This window comes from Varroa destructor, unplaced genomic scaffold (genome assembly GCF_002443255.2).
Source record: "Varroa destructor unplaced genomic scaffold, Vdes_3.0 BEIS01000001.1, whole genome shotgun sequence".
Classification (NCBI taxonomy): domain Eukaryota; kingdom Metazoa; phylum Arthropoda; class Arachnida; order Mesostigmata; family Varroidae; genus Varroa; species Varroa destructor.
Genome location: NW_019211454.1, coordinates 36,425,733 through 36,451,757, shown reverse-complemented (window position 1 = coordinate 36,451,757; position 26,025 = coordinate 36,425,733). Strand labels below are relative to the sequence as shown.

Genomic DNA, 26,025 nt, shown 5'->3' with positions numbered 1-26,025 from the left:
TTTGGGTCTGCGTCCAGATCTTGACGCAGATCGAACACCGCCAGGAATATTAGAACCAAACTAGAAACAAAATTGGCTTCACCTCAAGGCCGGGATTTCATCAAAGACGAACTCCGAAGCGCTCGGTTTCAGTTAGTCATTTGTTGGATTTTAGTTACTTGCGCGCTCGTAGATAAAATACATTTTGTAAACAATTCTTCTCACTGTATCAACAGGAACTTTAGGGTACGACGTTTGCTCTATTTGAATTAGAATAGACATAAAATTCTTTGTGTTATATCAACGTGTTCGCAACAAGTTCGCAGGACATTAGTCGATATTAAACATTAGTAGAGAAAAACAGAGTCTAAGTCAGTGTAGACGAGATTTTTCTATGGGGCAGTGGTCAGTATTACTTTCCCATTGACGTTAGCACCGCATTGGGGCGGCAAACGTCCCGATCGCTAATACCACTGCTCTGATGGAAATCATCAATAACTTGACGAACGGAAGAGCCGCCTTACGAATCTCCCAGCTACAGGTTGTGAGCCCCGTTGATATGTTCCGTTAGCTCTCGTTCTGTTATTGTACCCGCCTTTGCTATCGGCCCCAAGTTAAGACCTCCCCCCAGTTCTCTGGCAGTGGTTTATCTTTTGGGCTATCACCCAGCAATTACAAGCGGAAATAAAACGACCTGCATTGAATAGGCCAATCTTGAGTGCAGTGTGTCCTCCATAATTTTAAATCAAATACCAAAAGGATTCATAGGTTGAAGGTCAGCAGTATGGTGCTGTGCATTCAAGGGTCAAAGTCTGCAAGGGTACTATTTACTACGCATGGTGATTCAAGAGCTTCTAGGCTACGGGAAGCTTGGCAAACCCCGCGAGCCGTCAAGCTCAGGTGGCCCGGTTGTCTTTTATTGAAAGCGTTTCGTAAAAACTAATGCCGTGTCACAACGTTGATTCCTGCTAGCGGCGATCGATAAGTATTAACGACCAATGTCGAATTATGCCGACGAGGTTGATGAAATACCGATCAAATCCGAAATTGAAACCCATCTTGGATTAAGCTACTATTGTATAAAATTTGAATAAGTTTTGCTATTACTGACACTCAGAGTACACGATTTTTGTGTTTTTCTTTTCTGCTATTGCGTCGGTCAGGGTCACAACCGGTCAAACGCGCTATGAGAATAATAAATTTGGTTTGGTTTCATTCTGGTATTAACGAGCCATGTCCCATCATGTTCTATTACTCTGAAGACTGCATCATATGCCCGTTCCTACCATGAAAATGAAGAAACAAAACGTTCGAGCTGAAGACTCGCCGTTGATTATGGCCCGTAAATTATTTTACTGCTTTACACATACAGGTTTGTTTGCATTAGAAAACTTTGTTGGATGCGTTTCATAGTGTGCCTGTGTAGGCTTTTGGAATACGACTATGGAAGCGCAGAAATACACGTGACGCGTGAAATCAATCAGTCCAAATCCATAAGCAATCTGTTATTCTCTCAGCAACGCACAGCTAGACGTGTTAGCGTCACCAGTGCGTCAATGCTACATTATAGCATTCATTCTGCATGAAATACTACGGAGAATTCATAGTGCTTATGATCTACGTGAATGTTAGAATCAATATACGTAAGCTACATTTATAGTATTACATCAAAAGACGAGTACCTCTATCTAAAACAGTGCTTACTGATCCCACAACCCCGCCAACGTAAATGTCATATCGAGGAATCAAGTGAATAAATAGTGATAGCTCTTCACGAAGTAATTATTAAGTTGAAAAACAGCGAAGTACGCCTTAACGTGACATTGGAACTATCGCTGTTATGGTCTTTTACTGAACGCGTTTCATAAAAACGAATGTCATGTCACAGTCGACATATAATTGGGTAGTCTTTGATCCATAAGTACGCGATATTGTGTGGGACTGCGTTCGGGTGTTTGAACTTTAGATTTGACCGAATGGGGTAAAAACTACATCGCCATGCAAACCCTCTTCTTATCTATGATCCAACGAGAACGCCTAGCGATATTAAATTAAACACGAATCTGGAATTTGGCTCTACACACGTTTAAATAATGTACCAAGAAGCTATTGTTAGCAGAATACGATAGGAAACGCGTAACTGTCCGCTTGGAAAACCCATGCTGAATTTATGAAATGTGTGGTACGAGCGTAATGGATCATAATCATTTTTCGGTCCAAGAGCATCTTGTATTATTAGGAACTGAAAACCAAGAATCAGCCTTTAGGAAACGAATATCAACGCGAAATATAGGGATGATCCATTAGAAAGAACTACAAATAAAAGCAAATACGAGTGCACACTCTGGCGAGCAACAGGCAATTTCTACAAAGCCTACAAGCTTTGGTCATGGCAAACAAATCAGATCTAGTTCGGCTGTATAAAGGCCGGCCTTACCCCCAAGTCTATGAGCTCGAACAGGGCCCCCCTGGCGAGAGGTATACTATACAGGAATATGCTAAGCCTCAGTCAATCAACTTGACACTATAAAAAATAAATTTCACAAGAATATTGAGCCTCCCTAGGGCGCCTCTTGGCATTACTGGTGATGGAACTCACACACGTTTGCTTTGGTAAATTTACTACGCAATTCCTTGGCCAAAGCTAGCGTCAATTCATACGATTATATCAAGTATCTGGGTTACCATTACCTGCATTTTACTAACATCATGCATTTTTTAATACTTACATAGAAAAAAAAACACATTGTGGAAAGCTTACGCTTTTTAGATTACAAGGCAAATTTGGATCCCATATGTGAGAACAATAATCATCTAAACCATCTTCTGTCATTATAGTTTTATTAGATGAAATGTAGGTCAAATATACACATATATACTACAGCACGGTCGTACAGCATATATATATATATATACATTATACTTGGGCATAAGTGAACGATAGAACGTATGTCACACTAAAACTGTATGCATTACAGAATTACACAGGCATACGTGAGTTGAAGGTGTCCTTCACTGCAGCGTTTAGCTGGGATAAAGATCGGTTAAGGGCCGCCATAAAAAGAATTAGGCAAAATAGGCCACTTTTACCATTACTGTATGTAGTAGTCATTGTTTTGCATAAGCTGGTCTCTGACATTCAAAAGCAAGACTTGATCCTCGTTCTTGGCAGACCGAAATCAGGGCCAAATTCAAATATGTCCGTTTATGTTTTCTGTGTTCGTCCTACTTGAACCCGATCCTATTAACACACGAGCTCCGCTGTGACTGCCATTGCATCGGTTCTATTATGCTAGCAACCTGGAACATATCTTGATCCCTGGATGCAGTCTCCAAGCGTTCTCAATTGAGGCAATCTGACTTTCAGGGGTCCAGCGGCCTGTCGAACTCTCACTCATCGCCGCTTACTACCCGTGTTATACGGGTAATTACAGAGGCCGAAACATGGCGCATTGTTAGACGTGTCTTTTTGCCTCGTTAACGATACGATATAACTACCGCCACTCGAGTAAGCCTAGCAGACTTATAGATACCTCTCTCTCTAAGGCATTATAGCAGCTGGGCCTTGACTAGTTTGTCTTGCTGTTTTTGGCATGCTTACTATCTGTTCGCTAAGGGCTAACCGGGCCTACCTTGCCGAAATCGAAGAGGAAGTGTTCAAACATTCGTTCGCTTGCTAGGTCCAGTTAGGAGTAATCGCCGACCGCCCTGTGGAATTTTTTCTGGCTAGCCGAAAAACGTTACGGCAAAGGTTGCTTTCCTGTTACTGCAGCTGCTGGTGCCACAGCTCAACAAACTGCCCAGAGAAAAGCTCCAACCAACGCGGCCGTATAGGCCATACCGGTGCCAAAACCAGCTAGTTGACCAGCTAGTATAGATAGAATGTGCATATTTTCTTAACAGAGGGGGGTTGTGCCATTCGGGACATTGGTGCCACCGCCGTTATCATTACTACTGCGACTACGGTGGCGAGATCGGGCAGGTAACAAGAAGCTAAGTGAGAGGAAGTGAACTCTTTTCGTACGGCCAATCTCTTGTACTTTTTACCCGTTGGCTCGTTCGCTTCACTATCGCACAATGCCATCAATGCGATGTCTCAAATGTTCGCCCTAGGCAAAAGCAATATGGGTTTTCTTGCATGCACCACATGTTCCAGAGACAGACCTATGCATTTCTGTTGATGTCGCAGCAGACGTTAGAGATTCTCAACGGAGCTGTGTTCTATCATTTGTGATACTCTGCGGTAGGTGGGAAATGTATTTCTTCGTATAAATACGTTCAGCTTTGACTAATAAATAAACATAATACTTTGCAAAAAATCATGTAGCAGTCCTTTTTCTATGAATTGTTAGTGGCTTAATTCGCGACAAGAACACAATGTCTGACTTCTAGCTTTATGCTGGCAACATATTACAGATTACAATGCATTTCTACAGCCATGCCTAAGGTTACAGTAAGAAAAAACTGCAGTTGGATAAGAACAAAATTTACGGAAAGGATGACGCTCACCTCTATTTGATTTATGATTTTTCGGTTACTGTTTTCTTCAAAGTGTCTGAAGATTCAGCGTTATGCGTATACATTCCGTACGCATATTCTCAGATATAGACACACCAAGGCAAATATATCATCAATTAATAACAATCAGCTTACTGTTTGGTTATCTCAGTTGTCAGTTTATAAGTATAACAAGTTCTAAGAATCATTTTTCAGCGGTGCAGACTTTGCCTTTCGTAGGAAGCTTGCAGGACGCCTGGATGAGGCTCGTCTTGGAGGGAGCGCATTCGTTGCCGACACTAATATATGTCCTAGTGAAAACGATTGTTGGAATTAGCAATGACCGGTCACTTAGTGTTATGTTATTTAAGTAGAACAGCTTGAATGCACAATTGTCTGTGTTCTAATACGAATCTAGGTGGTAAAACTATGAGCAGTGACTATTAGAGCAGTATACTACTCCTCTACAGTAAGATATTTCACTTTGGAGTATTTTTTGCCTTTATACGCAATGTGATTGCTATATGGAGAAGCAGCCCATTACGAATCATTCTGTATATATTTAGGTTAAGGACTATATACTGTGAACGGCACACCGACAAAGCAGACTCGTGCAGTTACTACCGCTTCTTTATATGTTACACTGGATCCAGACAATGGAGAGTGAAGCAAACCATGGTACACTCCAACTAGGGTACATTGAAAACACCAATAGATAACATGTCCTGATACTTTTAATCTAACGCTTTGACCTAAACTAATAATTATTGTAAGAATAGTAGTAATATAAGCTGATTGTCATCTAGTGTAATCTTCGGTAGGACATTGGAGTATGTAACTACTGGCAAATCCGGAGAACTTTGAAATGGAATAGCTTTTGAACTAGTACAGGTGGAAGGGTGATTTTTTATTATACGTTAGAGGTACTTTCCTTTGTTTTTTTCCACACTCGTTCGAACTTCTGAGCAGCGATGTACCTATTATTCGTTTTCCCACATGTGTAATTGCTCTATCCATAACTTCTCGAAATAAATTGATAAAGGAGATATTCTTGCTACCCGGCTGCCCCGTTTAGGGTGTGAAAAGCTTTTTAATGGCACGGATTTAGATCGAAAAGCCAACGTTGGTATTCCTTTGTGCGATCCAGGACGTAATTAAGGCATCGCAATAAGGTCTAATGTTTTTTCTATGTGTTTTTCACTGGCGTGTTAACGAACCATAAATATCTTGAAAGATTTGAGAAAGTGAAATTATAAGAACCTTATATTACTGGTATTATTGCTACCTGCTGCGTCTACCTTCTACTACATTCGTTACACAGGATTTCAGTCTGAAAAGCGTTAATTCAATGTTGGCTTTTTGTTCTTATTTCTTAACGAAGTACAATGTTCTTATTATACAGTACGTGCGTTTCACAAGGGAGAAATCTGTTGGAATTAGTCGAGCTTGTTTGTAGCTTCAAGTTACTCAAATACCTGCAGCATCTTACGTATTGCTTTGCCATGTACGCGTTAGGTACGTTTCCTACATGTAGGCTATTTCATTAATACACGCTTTCGACCCAGATCGAATGCAATGATAAGTAGATAATTGGGAGTTAATCATTTCTTCACACACACACGCATCTTCGTATTTCAGATGGATTTGGCCGATGCAGCTGTACCATGACTTGGCCTTGGAATTGGCCATAAATCATCCATGCGTTTATCTTCATGTTTATATCTCAGCATAAGACAACGTCACCTTATGTTGGTTAAAATACGGTGTGTTATTGTAATGTAATAAACACAGAGTAACGTTCTAGGCCAGCGAATACGACCGTAACCTACATTGATAGCGTCGAAAATCGAACACCGTTTTTTGCCTATCCTCTTAAATCGAAACACATCCGCTCAATTTTGGCTACAAGGCCGATCAGGTCTCCTTGCTCCATTTTTTCGATCCTCTCCTTAAGTCACCTATATGCATCAGGCAAAACGCTGGGCAGGAAACTCTGGGATGTCCGACGATTTTACTAAGCGATGTCTTTGTGCACCCGTAACATGCTGTTCTATACCCACGTGGCATACGACGGCGGTAAAAACCTGAAGGAAATAGGGAGGGGCACGGTTAGGTACAGCAAAAACACACGGATGCTCGGACAGATAAGTATCGATTGTTCCTTGGATATGTCATGCTATTTTCCGTCTAGTTCCTTTAATTCAGATGAACGCACTTTCGCGTATAGCCTACAAGCTTGGAAGGTGGCACAGACATTCGTTGCATATCAACTCAGACGGTCAGAGCCAGTAAGAATTGTAAACATCTGTATGTATGTTTCCATATCTTTACCAGCGGAAAGAATACAGTGACACATCAACTATCTCCGCCAGCTCAAAACTTACGAGAAAAAAAGTGTCAAAACAAAATGAGATGTATCTGGTTTAAGCACATAGGTGCAATAAGTTCTCGCAATTTTTATAGACGGAAAAAATTATTTTGTGTTTTTCTTGCCCACCTAGACCACGCAATAGCTGCAACGGCATTTTTGCTGCTAATCCATTTATGAAGGACTTGATCGAGTTAACAGGAATCGTTTCATTGAGGCTCTAAAATGGCAAAAATAGTAGGACCTTTCTCTCTTACTTGGCATAAGGTTGTAACACATTGACAAATGAGATTCAGTAGTAAACAAGGACAACAGAAAGGCCAGGAAAATCTACGATTGAAATTGCGTAGTCTTCTTCGTTCTCTTTGAAGTGATGTTCCCAGAGGAATTAGAACCTCAACACGACTTAATCGGCAGCAACTTTCTCATGACGTCCCTTCGCTCAGTCTTGCTACTGTCAACTTTGCTATGTCTGAAAATCCTGTATCAACAACAGTTTCACTAATTTTATTAAATAGGCACTATAGATCATAGAAACACAAATAAATTTCAATAAGTAAGAAAAAGATCCGTTACGAAGGCTCTTATTAGCAATATAATTACTCATAATTTACTCTCACAATTTTTTCTTCGAAACGATACATTAACAGAGGGTTCCTTTTCGATGCTTGCAGTGCTTCCGTCAGAGATCTCTGCGATGTCTAGCAACATCGGCAACATCTGTAACGGCCGTAACAAAAGCGGCAGCGCGAGCATCATGACCAGCTGTTGTGATTTAATTAGTAAATCAGACAATCACAATACGACTTGCTCGTGTTCATAACAGCAAAGCGACGGCGAGGGCGCAGTGACTTGGACGGCAACGAAAAACAGTGCGTGCTGGTTACTTTTGCTAATCCGCCGAACTGCCTAGAGAAATATGTACGACCATCTTCTGATAACTGTGTGTTAGGGAACAATACGCGTTAGGCCCCAAGCTCTGAGCAGTGACAGGGAACGACAGTACAACCACCGTTACGGCCATTATCAACCCCGCCCTGCAAATGATAGAGATGACACCGAAAACACACGAAACACGAGTCCTCATCACTATGTCATAACGAAGCACAGTTGTCGTCTCAGGCCCGCCACACTTTACTCTGAGTTCAAACTAAATCACGTACACATAATATATAAAAGAAAATGTATGAGTTTTTCTTTTTCATTTTGATTGGAACACGAACAAAACGACAGGATAGGAAAAGGGGCACGAACGAAGATAACGATTGAAGCTGTATTTATATCTTGCTCGTTGTATGTATCCTGTAGTCAACGGAAACATGATGCACAGCTGATAGGAGTATTCAAACGTTCAAAAGAGTCTCTTTTCCTCGATAAGATCAGATTAAGTGTTTAACTGGATATCAAATCTGGAGACATCTACGAGAGATAAATTACCATTTAAACAAACAGGATATTTCGTCAATAAATTATTACAGTTGTAATACACTGAATCGTCATCGGTCAGAGCTGCCGATATTAGAATGCTTCGGATCGTCGGCACGTTTCTAGCTCATATATGCAACTACTTTAAACGCTCATAGTAATGATGAGGAACTGCTATCGCAAAATTACATATATATATATATATATATATACAAGAACGTGCGTAACAATTTAGGACAATATGCATGCCTGGCTTGGTTACTGCTCCTGGGGACTTTACTGCCTTCTCATCATTGTTCGACGCTCCACAGATCGCCAACGGCGATCCACATTTGGATACTGAATATATGAAAAGGAGTAATGGTCTCCTTGAAGCAGGTTGCTGGTACATAGTAGAATGCTTGCGGGAACCCTCAGCATAAGTCTCCTATTCCGCTTCTCTATCAATATCAGTTCGGTCGACGTTCAAGTTCACAATAACAACATGATATGATGCGAAAGTTGGCTGTGTAGATTCGCAAGCATTCTTTCTATCGCATGGCGTTTCCTACTGCAGTTGGCCTGGCTCTCTGTCCTAGTGCGCTTCTGGCCCAAACGAATCGTCAATGAACACCTAAAGCTACTGCTAACGATGACGCCGCGCCGACTCTGTGGGAGGTAATTTTGTACTCCGCTCTAAATTTTGCTTAACAGGAACGAACAAAAGAGCGCTATCAGCCGACGCGATCTGCTCAATATTCTATCGTTTTCTCATTTTTTTGAATGTGGCCGCCAGTTTTTTTAATGTCAAATTCTGAGGAGTGCATCAATTTTAGTCTGCGGATAAACGTACTAAGGTAAATCAAGCGCCACTTCGTCACTTCTTTCTGCGCGATCTAATCGAGTGTAGATAACGATCGATCTGCACAACTAGACGATACAGATTAGACTCAAACGTTTTTCATGCGTCTCGTATCTTCTACGTTAGGTTCGACACATATCTGGCCCGTAAAATAAAACGGTTAATCACTTGTTAAGGGAGTGATAAGGTCGAAAAACACATCTCAACGTACGCACAAGTCGTTCTGCAAAGATTCATCATGCTTCGTTCGACTGCTACATCCAGAATGCATTGCCTGAAACAATTGTTTTGGCACGGCTATATTTTATTGAAACCCATTATATAAACCGTCCTGATGTCCACTCGCTATGAGCTTTCGTATCGGTAGCGAAAAACGGTCTGTGATTTGGAGGAAAGCAGGTTAATTTCAAAGTGTCTTTTTTCTTCAGCCGCAGTGATGGAGCTTTCTGGTACAAACAAAATTTGACCACACTGAATATTGTCCGAAGCCCACGTCCGTTCAGAGATGTGACAAACTGTTGCAATGACAATTTTTCAGCTAAGTGTTATTTATGCAGTTCAGTGTTAGTTAGTATCCTCTCAAAGTTGACTTAGAACCATAACGTTACTGGTCATATTTTCTGTCAAACACACAAGAAACGTTCTGTGAAAAACATTTCCGCACTATATTCTACCGGGTCAATGCGTTCTTGGACAAATGTATATTCAACAAGTTAACATAGACATGGAGGAGACATTAGATAGACAAGCATAGAGGAGGACAATTAAATGAATCTGATTTTTTTAATATTTCGTTCTTTGTAACGCTGTTCGTGTACCGTATAGCGTATTCCTTTTTTACGTCTGGATTATGTTCAACGCAGTCCTATTTCACGGCACCCGTATGAACAGATCTGGTAGCTATACTATTAATAAGCACTCGATCAGTTAGAAGCCTATACAAATCCACCTGCGGCATTTGCTTTCGTTTTTGCTTCTCCGAGCATAATGTAAGGAAAGTGTCGTCAACCTACCTCAGTGCCCCTAAATAAGTAAATAACAAAAGCGAGTTTCTATGGCTGGTCTTCCACGTCAGCCTATTTTAGAGGGTCTAATTTGCACTACGCATGAAGGACAGTATCGGTCAAGTGTCCTTTCAGGAAACGGTTACACAACTCGATCCGTTTCGCGCAATCTCGAATAGTTCTGCCTAAGTTTCACCAACTGCTTTATAAATATAATGTTTCAAATAGCGATCTGTGTTCGGCATTATTTTATGCATGCTGTCCTTCGCATAGCCTTATACGAAAAATCGAAAGAAAACAAAAAGTAGGAATGGTCAGAACGGGGTCGTCCGACATTTGCAAAGTGTCATTGTAGTCAACTCATCAGGTCAACAGCTAATAATAAGTTTTACCGAAAACTAACACTATTCTAAAGTGTAGGATCTTAAATTACCACAGACGTCTCTATGCCTATCGGTCAATAATGTGCAAAGCTCCGTTTGTCTATAACCGCAGGGACACGAACTGGAATATAGGCATTTAACCTAGCTTGTATAACTTAGTGTCTCTCTAGAAGCTAGAACGAGCCACGTGTGTACTTGTTACCTGCTGCAATGTGTGCAAGGGAACTGTGATACCTACGACCGCGCGCGAACGAACGCGTTCGACATAAAGAGATCTATCGTGTCTAAATCGAGAGCTTGATGAGACTCTGGCAAGCTCGTCCTATCTCCTTCGCCACCTTCGCGAGCGTACCAAACATTTCATTCCTTGACACAATAGGTTTTCAATAGCATTCCTTTTAAAACAATGTACGCACACGATCGTTTCGGCAATCCGTTCCTTTGTAGCGTTTTACTGAGATTCGACTATTCCGAATCTACTCGTGGTTCGGATGACTTAGAAAGCTAATCCATTGCACGCAGAGAACAGGGGTTATAAGCCGAAACGATGCAATTGTAACGCTTCCTAGGTGTAGTTAGAGACAATGCGTTGGAAGATCAGTTGCGCGTGCACCATCTTTTTGGTCTTCTTTCAAACGTTCGGTGACGAACACATATTATGTAATGCTGTAGTATGATGCTGACTAGTATTATCATCTGATTGTTTTTTTCTTTGTAATTTCATCTTTTTAATTTAACTATAGTATAGTAATATAGCAACAACAGCAGTACCCTGTACGCATTGGTTGACCTGCATTTCATTTGGTGGCCATCTTGGTATTACAAACAGTGCTTGGATATGCATTGTCCACCGCATATTGTGGGTAGAAACCACATGCAACATAATCAGACAGGGTATAAAAGGCGTTGTCACAATGACCATTATTGTCGTCACTTGTTATGCCTAAATCGGTAAAGCGTTTTGAGCTGACGATAGAACGAATGGCTACGACGAGGCCCGTCAGCGGACGCGTAAGCAGGAATTGCATAGCACCTACGATGCAAGCGGTCAATTATAGTGGTGATCTCGTTTCCATGTAGTGGCCATCGTTGCGTAGTAAATTCACGGCGCTGTTTTCACTGTATTATATGATTTCTAGTCGAAGTATTACTACATTAGTACATGCAGCACTACTAGAATGCATCAGGTGGAGAACAAACAGATAATAGCTTTGTATCGGCCGACTGAAAACCGCCAACGGGCCTTTGTGGCTATGAATATTTGGTGCCAGAACTGCTTTGCTTTTGCCCTATTGCTGACGGTTAAAAGGACGACGAGGAAGACGGGGCCACATCACAGTTTGGTGAAGCAAGCTAGGCAAAGATAGGGGTACCTTCAGGAGACTTGCAAGGGTTGAACCCAAATGAATACTACAGTGGTAGTCTGGAGATTGTTCGGGGTAAGCACTCGTAGTGGGTTGCGAGAGAGTGGTGAAGCAGCGAGCTAGAGATCACAGACAAATAAGCATACGATTCGTCTACACACCTCTGCGCTAGCTGTACGCTATCGCTTGTCGCCGTATACAGCCAGTACTGTCAAACACGTTCATCGGGGGGTCACTCGGATAAGGTCCTTTCGCCTGTATCAGCTCAGTAACTCACTTCCACCGTATCTACTCGATATGTACATACATGTATGTGTGAGACAGTCATTGTCCACGACCATGGCTGCTGAAAAGAATGCGGAGGTAGCATTGTCCATCAAAGAGATCACGAAGAATCTGTGTTACAATCCAGAGAAGTCTGTCTAATTCTCAGACGTCTGTTACTATACGTGTAACGTAAACGCATTAAAAAAGATATGATGAGAACAATCTAACCATTTCAAATGAAAAAAAAAAGGTCAAAGACTGATATAAACTCACATCAGCTTAGAAACCTAATGGACTATATGAAACTGAAAGAATAGAGTTACTAGATACAATATTAAGCTAAGGTTTATAAAAATGTTGAAAAAGCTTCTTTGTACTATTCATTCGGTGTACGATTTGTCATTGCCGGAACTCTAACCGTTCCCTGCCTTATTTGACTTTTTTTTATACGTTCTTCATGAAAGCCATTTTTTTTAGACAGATGGCTTTTAAATGCAGCTAATGCGCCAATCAACTATCTGAGCTGAACACAGGCATTGTAACGTCGTTCTAAGAAGCATCGTTCTCGCTAACTTTAGTTCCAAATTAGTGAACCGGTAAAATTTTTGTCGTAAAGGAAAAAGAATGAAAACAGAAACGCAATTTCTCTTTATTTGTGGAACATTGCGGCCTATAGATAACTACATACAAATGCAATAACTATTGAGCTTTCGGGGGCGAAAAAGTAGCCAATATCTGCAAAATTGATCTAATATTGGTGAGATGTTGCGCTAGCCCTTGCCTGCAAATTGTTAGGAATAGAAATCCTTGCAGCCTACTTACTGTAGACGCGTATCCTCTGGGAGGAATCGAAAATTTTGCAAAGTAATGCTTAGAATTGAATAGCAATGCAATGCGTCATGTAGCAACCCTGAAACATTCCCACAAGATTTATTTTATACGTTGGGCCTGAAATTCGAACAAATTACTAAAAATGCCTAGGCGAGCTTTACATCCAAGCTATTGGCCGATTTAGAAAATTTGAAGAGTTCAAGTCATAGTAGAAGCCCACAAAGCCGCTTGGCGAGTAACATCTAAAATAGATCGAAATTTTATTCTTTGAGAATGCTACACAAACCTTACGTTAATAGCGAAGCGTCAGCGCCAAACCGACAAACGTTCTAGCTAGCAAATAGGTTATGGAATATGTTTCAAGCCACGCATACCGTGTTCATAATACTCAAACGCTTCATCCATGAACGCGGCCCACTTTAGCGTGGCAAGGTGATACGTATTCCAACAGGAAATCTGCATCTATCGAAATTGAAAGAAAAGTAATGCGTATTGATTATAGTTGTGTGAACTTGAGTCTGGCTATCTTGCAAATCAAATTTCATCTAAGATTTTAATTTTATAAAACTGTTAGTATCAATATGCGCTAAGCCATAACCACGTTTTTCTGCCTTGCTGTAATTTTCTGATAGTATCCCTAAGCAAAAAAATTGCGTAGAGTCAATACCATAGCGGGACACAAGTCATGACGGAGGCAGGAACTTTGGCACTCAAGTGTCCGTCAGCAGAATTCAACTGATAAACAATACTCCTTTTGGCAAACATATTTTTGTTTCTACCTTTTACTGAAATCATATCTGTTTCATTTCGTATTTGATTCCAGATACTCAGCTATCAGTGTGTACTTTATGGTAGATGATACTTCCCTTTTGCGAGACGTCGTTTTAGGATAATCGAAATCGAGAACCTGCTACGCTAGCTTATTGATCTATACCAAATGAGCCACACAATTACTTCAGCGGTTCAAGCGTGTATGTATCGTTGACTGGCCTTGGCAAAAACAATACAATTTTTGCAATTATTCCAGTGTAAAGCATTTGGTATAATGTAAAGAAATTGGCAAAGAGGTATTAAACTCTCTGTTCCTGCCACAAACCCCCAACAGCAGTTCGAATTCGGATACTGCTCCAAATGCAACTGTTGTCTAAGCTGATGTAACGTAGCTATCCGCTTGGCTGGTAAGAGGGAATCGTTCGATTATTTGGTATAGCGGATGTTATGGAGATGATAGTTTCCTCAAAGGCCACTCTATAAATTGTCCACCAAAAATTCAGGAGCGGAAACAGGGCTTTAACGAATAGCAATTTTACGAAGTCCTAAATAACAGAGTGATATTGCTGAGCGGTTTACATTAACGTTTGTAGTAAAGGTGTTTGAGAGCTTCGACACAAATAGGCAGTCCTTGCCGCGAAATTATCGAATGCCTGACGAGCTCTGAAACTATTTACGGAAAATCCATTGCAAATATCAACCTTGTCGTTTACAGCCAAACACATTTTTTGCAACGGCTTTATCTGTCCTTACTGCTAGTGTTAGAGAAAAGATAAAGATACCGTTCTGAGCACCCGTCGCTACTTCTGCATATACCGTAAAACTTTACATAACTTTACGAATCGTACTGCTATAACTTTCTTGGAGTGGCTTGCAAATTCTTTTTTCGTAGATGATTGTACTATATTGTTCAGTATCAACATCTAGAACACTTCGACAATATGCTAGTGATGCAAACATTTACTGAACCGCCCTAAATAGGCGTCTAGTCAAATCACACAAATCCTGATCGATGCTGTCACATCACCAGTGACCAACGCCACCATCGCCGCCCCCGCCGCTACAATGTATGCGGAAATAAGGCAGTAAGGGACAGAAGGCCGAAGGGAGTCTGCTAATAAGGGAAGCCCTAGTTAGCCGCAAGCTATTCAACGAGAAAACGGTTATCTTAGGCCGCCGCTCCCCGCATCAGCCCTTTTGATCACAGAAGCCGACTGACGGAATCGCACGCTACCGTTTCCGGATAAAAAAGAAGGTATTGCCAAAGCAAACGGGAGTAATAAGAGAGAGGAGTGGGGCGGCAGCCTCGAAAAGATTCGGAAAACTATGTAGAACGTCCACAGGAATACACTCAGTTGAAATCGGACGTCGCTCCAATTGAACGGAACGGTCTATCTAACTAAGGCCTAGCTAGATTCCTGCCACCCAACCAACCGATTTCCGTATGCCGATGCTTAGACAACTAAAGCCAGCAAGAAAACAGGCAGGCAAGTAATAGAGAAATAGGCCTCAGGCCACGGACAGATCCTGCTATCGGGAACAGCCATATTGTCTAGCACGTGTTCCCAGGAACGACGGACTAGCCAGACTCAGAAGACAGCCAACGAAGCGGTCCCGTTTCGTCCTTCGGAGCTGAGCTGGCGCGGCGGCTGGTGACATAGAAGGAGAGGTCTGCGTCGGTGGTAATCGACTCCATGTGCAGGGACCCTATGGGAGAGGGAAATGTATTTGGAAAAGGGGAGAGCTAGCCAGAGGAAGGTCCCGGAGCGCAAATCGGACGGGACGACCTTCTGAAGGACTTCTACGATGAGAGACTGAACTACCCCGCAGAGCTAATCCCGCCTCTCCCTTCTAAATCCCTCACCTCCACACTCTCCCTTTTGCCCACGACGTCAGATCCCTATCGGCCCCAACCATCGCCGTCTGAAGCTGGCTAAGAAAGAAGCTGCTGCATTACGCTAAAGTACAGAACCTTCTACTGTAGGAGAAGTAGCGGCAAAGATTCTTCGAAGAAGGAATATACGATTCAGCAGCGATCGATAACTGAAGCTAATGGACGCGAGAAAAACATATCTTTTTGCGCTTCCGGCGTGGACCTCACCGACGTAACGGACGTGTTGGTCAACATTTGAACGGCCTATAACAACAAGTAAGGTACAACATCAAAAAGACGGTTTCTTTGCTTGATCAATTTAACGGTCATCATATTCCTTCAAGTAGAGACAGTCGGTCTGAATCGATTTAGATTTTGGACACAATGCTATACCATCTCTACTTGAAATGGCGCAGATGTTGGCACGACGTTTTTTTTGTCACTATACATACTTTAAGCAGTACAGCTTCAACGGTTTTACAACTAAAAAATATTTGCTTATGCTCCCTAGACTCAGGAGATAAGGTAACCCTAATGATTTGTCATTTTGGCCCGATTGATCCGGAATATATTTTTTCGATATTCTTGTATTTCCTGATTACGAAATCGTGCATTTGCAATGGGTTTGTGTAACGATCGACGAAAGTGATCAGTCATTTCTGCGAAGATATTATTCAGACCTGTATGCACAGGAATTTAGCAGATGCTGATATAATCACTTGGCCACCGGAAAAGTCAATATATGCTTAGGACTTTTTTTATTGTTTTAGCTAGGACGGAGCAGTGAACCGAGACTGCACGGTGCAACGATTGAAAAATGACTGGAGAAGACAGGAATTATGAGTGTAGTGAGTCAGTCAAAGGTATCTGACAGTGGCCAAGTGTATGTCTATACTTAGAGAATATTTCACCTTTTCCTCATCTGGCACTCGTTAGATTTTGTCCAGTGCGGAGTTATCAACTTAAAGGTTGAGCCTTCCGTTTTGAAGGTTCTATTGAAAAATGAAACGGGTCTTTGCTTTATTCTCTACGCCCCGAGAGCAAGTAAAAATAGGTCAAGTGCTATCAGACCATGCTCTTGGCAATGGCGCAAGCACACGCATCGCGCTAGATCAAGGCCAGTACTTTAAGCGGCAACAATTTCGAGAGTCACGATGGTGGCAGCAGCAGCAGCAGCAGCAGCAGCAGCGGCGGCAGCGGCGGCGGCAGTCCTACCGGGAGCCAGCGAAGGCCGGCAGGCGGCGTAGCGCAGCTCGCAAAGACGACTCAGATGGCACCTGAGAGTAAACACCTAGTCCTGTAATAAAATAGCTATGGTTCGAGAAAAAGATATGGGGCGTGAGATACAAGGGAAAAGGAGCAGACAACAGCACAGGCTGGAAAGAGGCTGTTGCCGGCAGCGAAAACAACGAGGGCAAGCCCAGAAGAAAGTAGAATAAAGAAAGAGATTTAATGAGCAGACAAAAATAGTTAAAGGTATCTATACAACTCACCTTGTTAAAGAATAGGCTAGTCATTGAAAGGAAGGGCGAAAACAGTAGCGGTAATGATTAAACGGCACTCGACTGTGATCGATAGAATAAGAACGACTAGGGTGGTGTACAATTTTCAACTATACCGACCGTAGTCGTAACGGTAAAGCAATTGAAATCAATAAACGGTTACCTCACTAGTTGAGAAGTAACGCATCTGCGCATGAAGCCTAAGCGTACATGTGAGAAATGTAGATTCGAAATTCGTTTCGTATTGAACTTCAGTAGTTCGAAGCAAGGCTGAACGCCAGTATCGAACGTAAGCCTCGCTAGATATCGTCTGGCAATCTAAAATATTGCTCCCATTAGCTTGAGCTCGCTATAAAAGCTAGTCGTTTGGACTAGCACATTTCACCTAAATCGGCGGAGTTGCGTATACGCCATATGCAGCTGCCTCTAGAAGCTTAACTGTTTCAAACTGTCAACAACAGACAAAAAGCACTTATTTTACAAGCAGTTAATGATAGAAAGAGAAAAATCGCGATGTATTTTCTAGCAACCTAATCAAATAATGTGAAAATAGTACCATCTGCGTCTTTCTTCACCTCTATAGAGAAAGTTCTTTCTTAATAGTTAATCACTTAGGAGTCGGTAACTACACTCAATTAACGTCCAGTTACACTCAATGGCTAGTTGACAGCGGGCTGAAAGTTGACAGCAACTTACTATTTTCTATCCGCCATTTTGGGTCTCGAGCAACGCCTACCGGACAATTTTATCTGTTGACTTAAGCCAGACAACCCATAAATTTTCTGTCATCCTTTTAACGGAGCAGTGATTTGATTCGACTGAACGACCTACTACTTTCATGTGACCAGAATATCATCAGAAAACAACCGAAATCTGAATTTTCTCGTGTACTCGTACCGATAAAATATGATATGTTTCCTAATAGTAGACCCTTGTAGATAAAATTGCTTCTTGACTTGTCCCCTTGCAATATTACTTATAAGGAAACGCTACGATCTGAGGCATTCGTATTAAACTTGTAATATGGTGATAGTACGTTTGATATCCTAGCCCCTTTTGAGTAACGGATTCACGCGAACGGGTGGATAGGTAAAGCTATCAGCAGGATTTTTTTACCGACTGTTCAAACTTGTTTATACCACCGAATACAGGATTTTAATCGAAACTATAGTCCCTACTGGAAAATATTGGTCGGCCCGTTTGTATTTCATAGGAGTTGATTGATGCGATGTTTCACTTCACCAAAAAATATCACCTATGATAAAAACAAAGAGAAATATCAGATGTGATGTATTTGATTGTTTGCCACGGCTCAGTCGTAATCAATTTTGATAAAGCGGCTTTAGAGCGGTCATCTTTCACATTGAGTTTCTCACATCGATTTTTAACAAAGCAAATAAACGCGCACCCGATCTATTCAGTCGGGCTGATGCAACAGGCCGACCGCACTGTGTCCCCTGTACGGCAGAAGGCGATCGCGCTTTCGTCTAGCTCATTTGTTGCTACACTCGTTGCCAAGACTTTTAGCCGTCAGATGGTGCTGCGGATAGGTGAAGGGGCGTAAGGGCCAAACGGGCTTAGAGCGATGGGCGGCGTGGGGAAGTTTGGAAAGCCCCACCAATTGACTCGATTGTTGCTACTAACCGCCCTGCCAGCCTCTCTGCTTAGCGGAAGTGGGTTCTGAAGGGTTTTGGCTGCAAGCCAAATTGTAATTGTACGAACTGTGCATTCCACTTATTCCTCGGCGCTCCGGCTTCCCACAACCGTCCCGTCTCAAACCTCGTAACGGTCGAAATTAGTGCGGACACTTGTGGACTCCAATCCTTTCCCTTCACCTAGCTAACGTTTTAGCACAAAATGAAATACTGAACAACACGTATACTGCTAAACGTACCACAGATATACCGCTGTACTGCTGACGCGCTCTTCAATTAACGAGGCAAGATTCAGCTGGAAGACTCGACAAAGGTGTAATAATTTCATTAATTGTCGCAGTTGTAAAAGTGAAGTGAGACTAATTCATACAACACTGAGCTAAAAATTAGGTAACCTTAAAGAATATATTACCAACTGTCGAATAGCGAATTGTATTGCTTGGTCATGGACAATCGATCAGTAAAGCCCGCCTTTATGCATCTTCACTAATTGACATGTGCTAAACATGGGGAAAAAACAGAATTGAAATCAAGTGACATCAATGGGTCGCATCAAGTTTGATCCTCTTTGTTAGAAGACTCCTTTCAACCTCTTCACTTTAAAGCTTCACTTCTCTAACACGCCCTATGAAGATCTCTGAATAGAAAATTTCTATCGTCTTGCTCAATGATAATGTACGCTTTCATATGTCATTCCTACCTCCATAAATAGCTTGGAAGTGCATAAGTTGGCAACTATGTGTATTGGTAATAGAAAAGCAAGATATTTTTACGTCATATTTCTCTTCCTAGTGGTGAAATTTAGAACTACTTGCCTTCAAAGCTACAATTTATTAATGTATGTTTAGCCTTTATTAAAATCTCCTTTTCTGCATGCAAAGCTAACAGCGGCATAGCCAGCGACTAAACGATTTTCGAACAATTCCATAGTTGGTCTGTGTTGCGAGTCATTAGCATTGGGCAGTGCGCGCAGTTTGGCGAGGCCTGGGTCAGGCCAGTACTTCGAGGCTATCAAATGCGGCTTTCTTCTCGATCAAATGTAACAGCCGGCCTTGCAATAATCGCCGCGCTGTTAATCCTCTGGTCGCTGTCGCTGGCACGGTGCAGTGCTCGCCATGATCCGGGCCGTTCGTCCCCATAAGATCCCCAGGACAAACACTCTCGGCTAGAAAGGCACTTAGAACTGGCCGCTGGCAAACCGTTCAATCATACTAGCCTCCTTAACCACCACGGCAGCAGAGGACTGCTTACGCACGCTTGCCATTAAGCTGCCCCGTTCGCTTTCTTGATTTTATTCGTTGTTGCAATATTGAGACAATCACCCCCATCTGTTTATGAGCATCTAAGAAGGAAATGGCTCAGTTCGATAATATCGCTTGATATATACTAACACAAAGGAACCGCATAGTAACAGTATTTACCGAAACGAGTGTTGCGTAATTCCCGCCATGATTTAATGTACTATTATCTAGGTTAGTCAATTAACACAAATCTATATCTATTTGCTTAGGTGGGTCGTTTTGACCATTACCGTTTACCCCGCTATGGCATAAAAGCTTGCCAAAATCGGTGACAAAATAGTTAGATGGCTGAAAGAATCAACCGATTTATTTTCGACTTTATTGCCGTTTGGTCGAGCTTGGTTACCAGATGTCTAACATTAGTCCGAAAGTGTGACAGCGACGACTTTTGGGTAGGAAAAGTCAAATTAAATTTTAGAATTTGCCAGTAAATTCGGCAGTATTTGGCATCGAGTAGCAGTTTCAGACTTCTAGAGCTGGGTGTATTTCTCCCGGTTGACTCCTCGATGTGAGTGTTGGTGTCGGTCTATCTGTCTGTCTCAGCGAGACTCGAGTTGAACAGGCCTCATTCGAGAGAAGTTCTCACCAACGATCTACCTCCTATTTTACCCCTTTCGTTCTTGTGAATAGTTCTCCTGGCCAGACGACCTGCTTCGCTGGACTACAGCGGCCAATTGTACTAAGCAACGAAAGGCGCCAATGGCGGCTGAAACGTTAATAACGTAGGCGATGCAAATGAAGCAAACAAGACGAAAACGTAAAGTTCCGGTCTCGGGTGTTGTCGATGAACAGGCGGGCGGGCATCCATTGTGACACATGGCCTTCGTCATTGTCGACTACTAAGACAGCTTGGGCCGGTCACTAGCTCATCAGGAGCTTTTCCAATGCTAACCAAGCAGAACTCGCGATGTTTAGGCCAGGTCGCATCTGCTATAGCCTACCTCTATGTGTCTAATAGGAAAAAGAAAAGAGATGCACGCTCATGGGCAAAGGCGCTGAACAGCTAAACTGTCTAGGACAGTGGTTAGCTCGAGAAGATTAGATTCAGATGAACTACGATAGGTAATACGGCAACAACTACCACTAGCACCACTAACTGACCAAGACAAAAACAACGACTTACTTGATTCCGTGCGCTGCTGTGCGGGCTTGCCACCACGCTCCATCTTCGGCGGCATCTCGAGTTCTTGTTGCTGGGGTTGTAGCTGCTATTGCCACTGCTTCGGCTTTTGCTTCTGTTCGCTTTCCGTCTCTACTAATGCGTTAGCGGCTACGTTTGCGGTTGGTTTAGCTGATGAATAGCTTTTGGCTCTCTCCTGGTTGTTGTTCGCACTGATCTCCTTCTCGCTGTATATAGTCTCCTTTCTTGAGCGTTCCTTAGCCCCTTTTGCTTTTTTTTTTTTGCTATTCCGTCACCGTCGTCCTCTCCAAGTGCGTTGTTGCTGTGTCTGCTGCGTTTGTTTGCTTAGTCACACACCGAACTCGGTGCAGGTGTTTATGCTGCTGGCATCAACGTCCTCGCTAGTAGCTGACACATGTGCACATTTCTTTTTTCGTCTGGCCTTTTGCACTAGTCGGGGGTAGTGGGCTATCTAAACAGTCTTCTATCAGCTGCTACTATCGCTGCTGCACTCGGAACTCAACGTGATCGGCGCCACCGTCGCTCGTCGTGGAGGTTCGACAGGCGGCAGCACATAACAGAGCGCCGTGACGAAACTGGTGATGCTGCCAGATGCTGTGTACCCGGCTTAGCAAATAGCAACGACGACGTCGTTATCTTGAACGCGGTCGTCCTTGCTACCGGATAATGCTGGCTTTGAAAAACAGAAAAGATCGGATGGCGCTGGTGCTGGTTCCCTATAGAATAGTGTGCCTCTTTGATGGCCGTTCGTCCACCTTTTCTTCTTCTTCTTCTTGGAAGTTTTTCTTCTTGCCTACTTTTTTTTCTACTATATTGGCGGCTGGTACCCTTAATCTTGACCATTCGCACCTGGCCACACCACGCCCAGCGTTCCTTGTACGTTCTTTGACACCTTTTCTTCCGTTTTCACGTCCCAACTAAGATCACCGATGATATCCTCGCGTCTGTTGTCGTCCTGGACCACACGAGTAACATTCGTAGAGGCACTTCGATAAGAATTGTTTGTCACACGAGGCAATAGCACGTGTTCCTTCTTTCGCGAATGTTTTGGCGATGTTTAATTGTTTTATTTGTGATTATAATTGCTCTTCGATTTTTCAATTCGCGATCCGTCTTCGCTACTGCTTGTTTGCCGCTGCTGCGAACGCAGTGCTACGAGGACTTGAATCGTCACCTCACTTCATGTTATCGCACGAACTCAGCTAGCCTAAACTACCACAAGCTCTGCAAATCGAACAAATACTCGATTTGTCGTAGGTCGTAGGCTTCAAGGTGAACGCGCAAACAGGCGCGTAATCAACTAGCCGCGGCCGCGGCACGCACCTCAAAAAAACGTGACAATGACAGCAGCAGCAACAGCAGCAGCAGCAGGAACAGTAAAAATTGGTGGGGTGAGCGTGCGTTGTCGCCATTGCAAAAAGAAACTTGAAAGAAGTTAAACCAGCAACGATAAATGGACTGAAAGAAATATACTCGACTTTAACAAGCAAAAATTTTCTTCACCTTTTCGATTTTTCGCTTCGGCTAAAAGGTAGAGTTGAAAAGAAACTGCCGATCGCTCTCAAAGGAACTTCAGCTGCTGCAATCAAACCGCTGTAGATGCCGCAGTTGTTATTGGCAGCTGCCTTAGTATCCCTGTAGCAATGCGTTGTTTTTCCCGTCTGTCTCGCTGCTTGAATCAATTGTTTACCTTTACTTTTGACCCCCCCCCCTGTTATGTTTTCTGTTGCTGCTATGTTCTAGCTTTGTAGCGTTTGATGCGTTCTACACACTCAACATATCGCCTTGCCTCGGCGCAGGGCCAAGCCAGCGCTGTCAGGTCCGCACGGAACACAACTCATACAACACAGCCCTCGGTCAGCTGAGGCACCCTTCGACTGAGGCGACCAACGGTCGGGCTCTCTCAATGTGACTCCTGTAGCCCTCTCTTACGTACAATGTTCTCTCCACGCCGACGTCTCCATGACAACATGCCCGAACGGTGCCGTTCGGAATACCCTCCCTTATTCCAGTTTAGTTAAGGCATTTACTGGCAATGATGGGGAAAGAACTGGGGTGGCAGAGACCTTCGGCAGTGTGTACGCGACAGAGCCCTGTATAGGGCTGGTAATAGTAGCAGAAGCAGCAGCGATAGCACGAACCCTGGCTGGCTGACTGACTGGCCTTTCCAGTGACAGGACCACGTCAAATAGGGGGCATGTCACTTCCGCTTCAACAAGTGGACCTTCCCATCTGAACACAGCTGATCCACTCTGATGCAGAACGGAGTACTATAGCGGAGACGTACTATAGCGCTGCTATCTGACGACACGGTAACACTCAAGCTCATTTAGCAGCATTAACCGCTCAATCGTGTGTCGGCGTTTTCGGACGACTTTACACTTGGCAGCAGAACCAGGCGAGTCGCTGGTAACTACCCTTCGCATTGCGGTTGACACGCGGCATAACATATGGTAAGCATTCACTCAAGTTCCTCGATTCAGGGGGCGCCACAACGCGCCGCCACTGCCATCATCTCTGTTGATGCTGCGATGCCTTCGATTATAGCCTTGATTGTCACCGACCCTTTCACGGACTGACATTTCGCAATGCCTATATGGGTAAGCGAGGCACATTCGAAAAGACAGTTCTATTACTAGAAGTCTTCGAATTCAAGCTATAACAAAATGGTTACATTTTATCGCATTGGTCCTGTTATAATTAGATAATTCGTCACACATTTTGTTCGCGGTAGTCGAAATTACAGGGGAAACTCGAAAACACAGAGACAACGTGCAATTACAGAGAGAAGACACAAAAATATAAATGGATCTGGCTTCTATCGTAATTATGAGAAGAAGATGAAAACCAACAGTATTTTTACAAAGTATTTGCCTACTACAAATCGTATTAGAAGATGGATTATGTAAAATTAACAGGTTTTCAAATTGAAGATTGAAGGCCAGTTGCGAAAACAGTTGCATAATTCTGTGCTGAAGCACTTAACGTCAAAAGTGCGGCTCCATAAATGGCATTTGTTTTACACTGTCTCTGCCCGCCAGAAGTTTCTTAGCTTCTTTCGCAAGAAGAAATATTGCATTGATTCAAATCGGTATTTGGGTTGTGAAGAGATCGCATTTAATTTGTAATTATTTTAATCGGCGACATGAGGCCCATTTCGTTAATGGACTCCATTATAAAGCCTGCTTTCCAGGCTGTCCGATATCTCCGAACATCCGATATCTGTAATAATGTAAGCAATTCATTTAACAGATGTTTCTTTTAGCTCATTGGTTGAAAACTATCCATGCTTTCCGTAAGGATCTCATATACATGCGAGGCCCTCCTGATGCAAAAATCAACTTCTTGTAACATACATCCTTTTACCAAGCTGTATCCTGACAAAAATTGACAGTCTGTTTTATCATAAGATTCTGGGTTGCCATGCGCCGGGCCTATGGATGTAACAGTCCTGCAATGCAATATGCTCGTTAGAAACAAAAGTGCGATTTCGTGTTACAAACTGTTTTGCCTAACGGCATCAACTACAATCGAGTCCCTTTCAGTAAGTAAACGATTACTCCTACTGCAATATACAAATAATACGAACCCTTGCTCTACTGCTTATCTTTCAGAGGCCACCGTTTCAGGCGTCTTTGTGAATCATTTGCAACAACGACATCAGCGCCTCATCAGAGTCAACATGCTGCAATGGGCTGCATCGTCAACCACTGGGCACAACGGTGGATGTCATTTGCCCCGCTTCAGTGTCTCTAATTAAAGGCAGCTGGATTTTCAGACGGCCATCGTCATCAATGTTTTGTCGTCGTTCAATCCACTGTCAACTCGAGAAAGATAGTGTGGTAGGCCATTTGTGAGTGCTCGTAATAAATAAACGAGTCAAAGCGCGATGTTCAAAGCTTGTTCCGTTAAAGTGTCGTATTTTCTGATTAGTTTAGCGTCATTTTCTTGAGTGCCTCGATTATCGCCTCTAGGCTGTGATAAAATTAAAAGTTTTACTTAAACCAACCGTACCGGTTGTCCGGTAGTTGAGTACCTGTCTAGCCGCAGACTAATCAGTGTCAGGGTATACCGTGAAATAGTGACTGATGTTAGCCAATCATCGCCTTCGATCGACAATTTTCTAAAATTTCTCGCTTAGAGAATGATCAAAAATAAACCTGTGAAGGTAACCCTTAAACTACGCTCACGTGTGTTTGTGTACGTGTGTCATCTTTGTCAAGTTCACCGTCATGCCATAGACATCGCCATTGCTAGTTATATTATTGGCTTACCGGCTTTTACCGCAATCATTGCGTGTCCACAAAACTGCCCGCTTCCAGCGCCTGGCTCAAATCACCACTTGGTCCAATAGATCCGACATGTACTCAATATAATTCTCCGTTGTTCCTTTCTGCTTAGCACACACTGGGTAACGGTCAAAACAGTAAATGCTCTTTCGACACTCTAGCGACCCTAGCAACGAAAACCTGTGAACACATTATTTTATTCTTTGGGCCTGGGTAAATTGCAGAGCCTGGTGCCGTAAATGAGCCGCGTCCCACCAGAGCTCATTGTGTTTCAGCTTTTGCTAATGTCGTTTTCAGTTCCTAGCTATAGTTTAACTTGTTTACAAATTGCGAGGTTGTCGCGCCGCGACAGTGTTATGTGAGGTTCTTGATGACGCTCAGCTGAGATAAGAACTCTTGGTGATGTCCTATCTAGCTTGGCACGCACGTTAATTTGCCTCTTAAACCTACTGGCGACCTCTGCCTTTGTCTTAGACTGGGATGACAAGACCCATTCACCATCTTAACTAAATTAGTGCAAGCATCAACACGAAC

The 26,025-nt window shown here is 42.9% G+C and overlaps 1 protein-coding gene and 2 long non-coding RNA genes across 5 annotated transcripts in view; 1 reads left to right on the top strand and 2 right to left on the bottom strand.

The window, feature by feature from the left end:
• The window catches only part of LOC147758579 (uncharacterized), a 46,048-nt gene extending 37,720 nt beyond the window's left edge, over positions 1-8,328 (top strand). The window contains exon 4 of one of the 2 annotated variants that reach the window (XR_015319078.1): positions 7,519-8,328. This is a non-coding gene — a long non-coding RNA (uncharacterized LOC147758579). Of the gene's footprint in view, positions 1-6,114; positions 6,229-7,518 lie in introns of those variants that run through there. The other variant, XR_015319082.1, reaches the window with a different exon arrangement.
• The window catches only part of LOC111247197 (uncharacterized), a 183,087-nt gene extending 157,351 nt beyond the window's left edge, over positions 1-25,736 (bottom strand). For both annotated transcript variants that reach the window (XR_015319063.1, XM_022797853.2), the window contains exons 1-2: positions 25,477-25,736; positions 21,185-23,794 (exon numbers count right to left, since the gene is read on the bottom strand). Coding sequence is in view for 1 of the 2 variants with exons in the window: in XM_022797853.2 (XP_022653588.1) it covers positions 21,185-21,239 (55 nt within the window). In the remaining variant the exon portion in view is untranslated. The remainder of the gene's footprint in view (positions 1-21,184; positions 23,795-25,476) is intronic.
• Positions 2,795-7,598, bottom strand: LOC147758580 (uncharacterized). The gene is made up of 2 exons (XR_015319098.1): positions 7,465-7,598; positions 2,795-6,560 (listed from the first exon to the last, which is right to left on the bottom strand). It is a non-coding gene; the product is annotated as an uncharacterized LOC147758580 (long non-coding RNA).
• Positions 25,737-26,025: the final 289 nt, after the last annotated feature.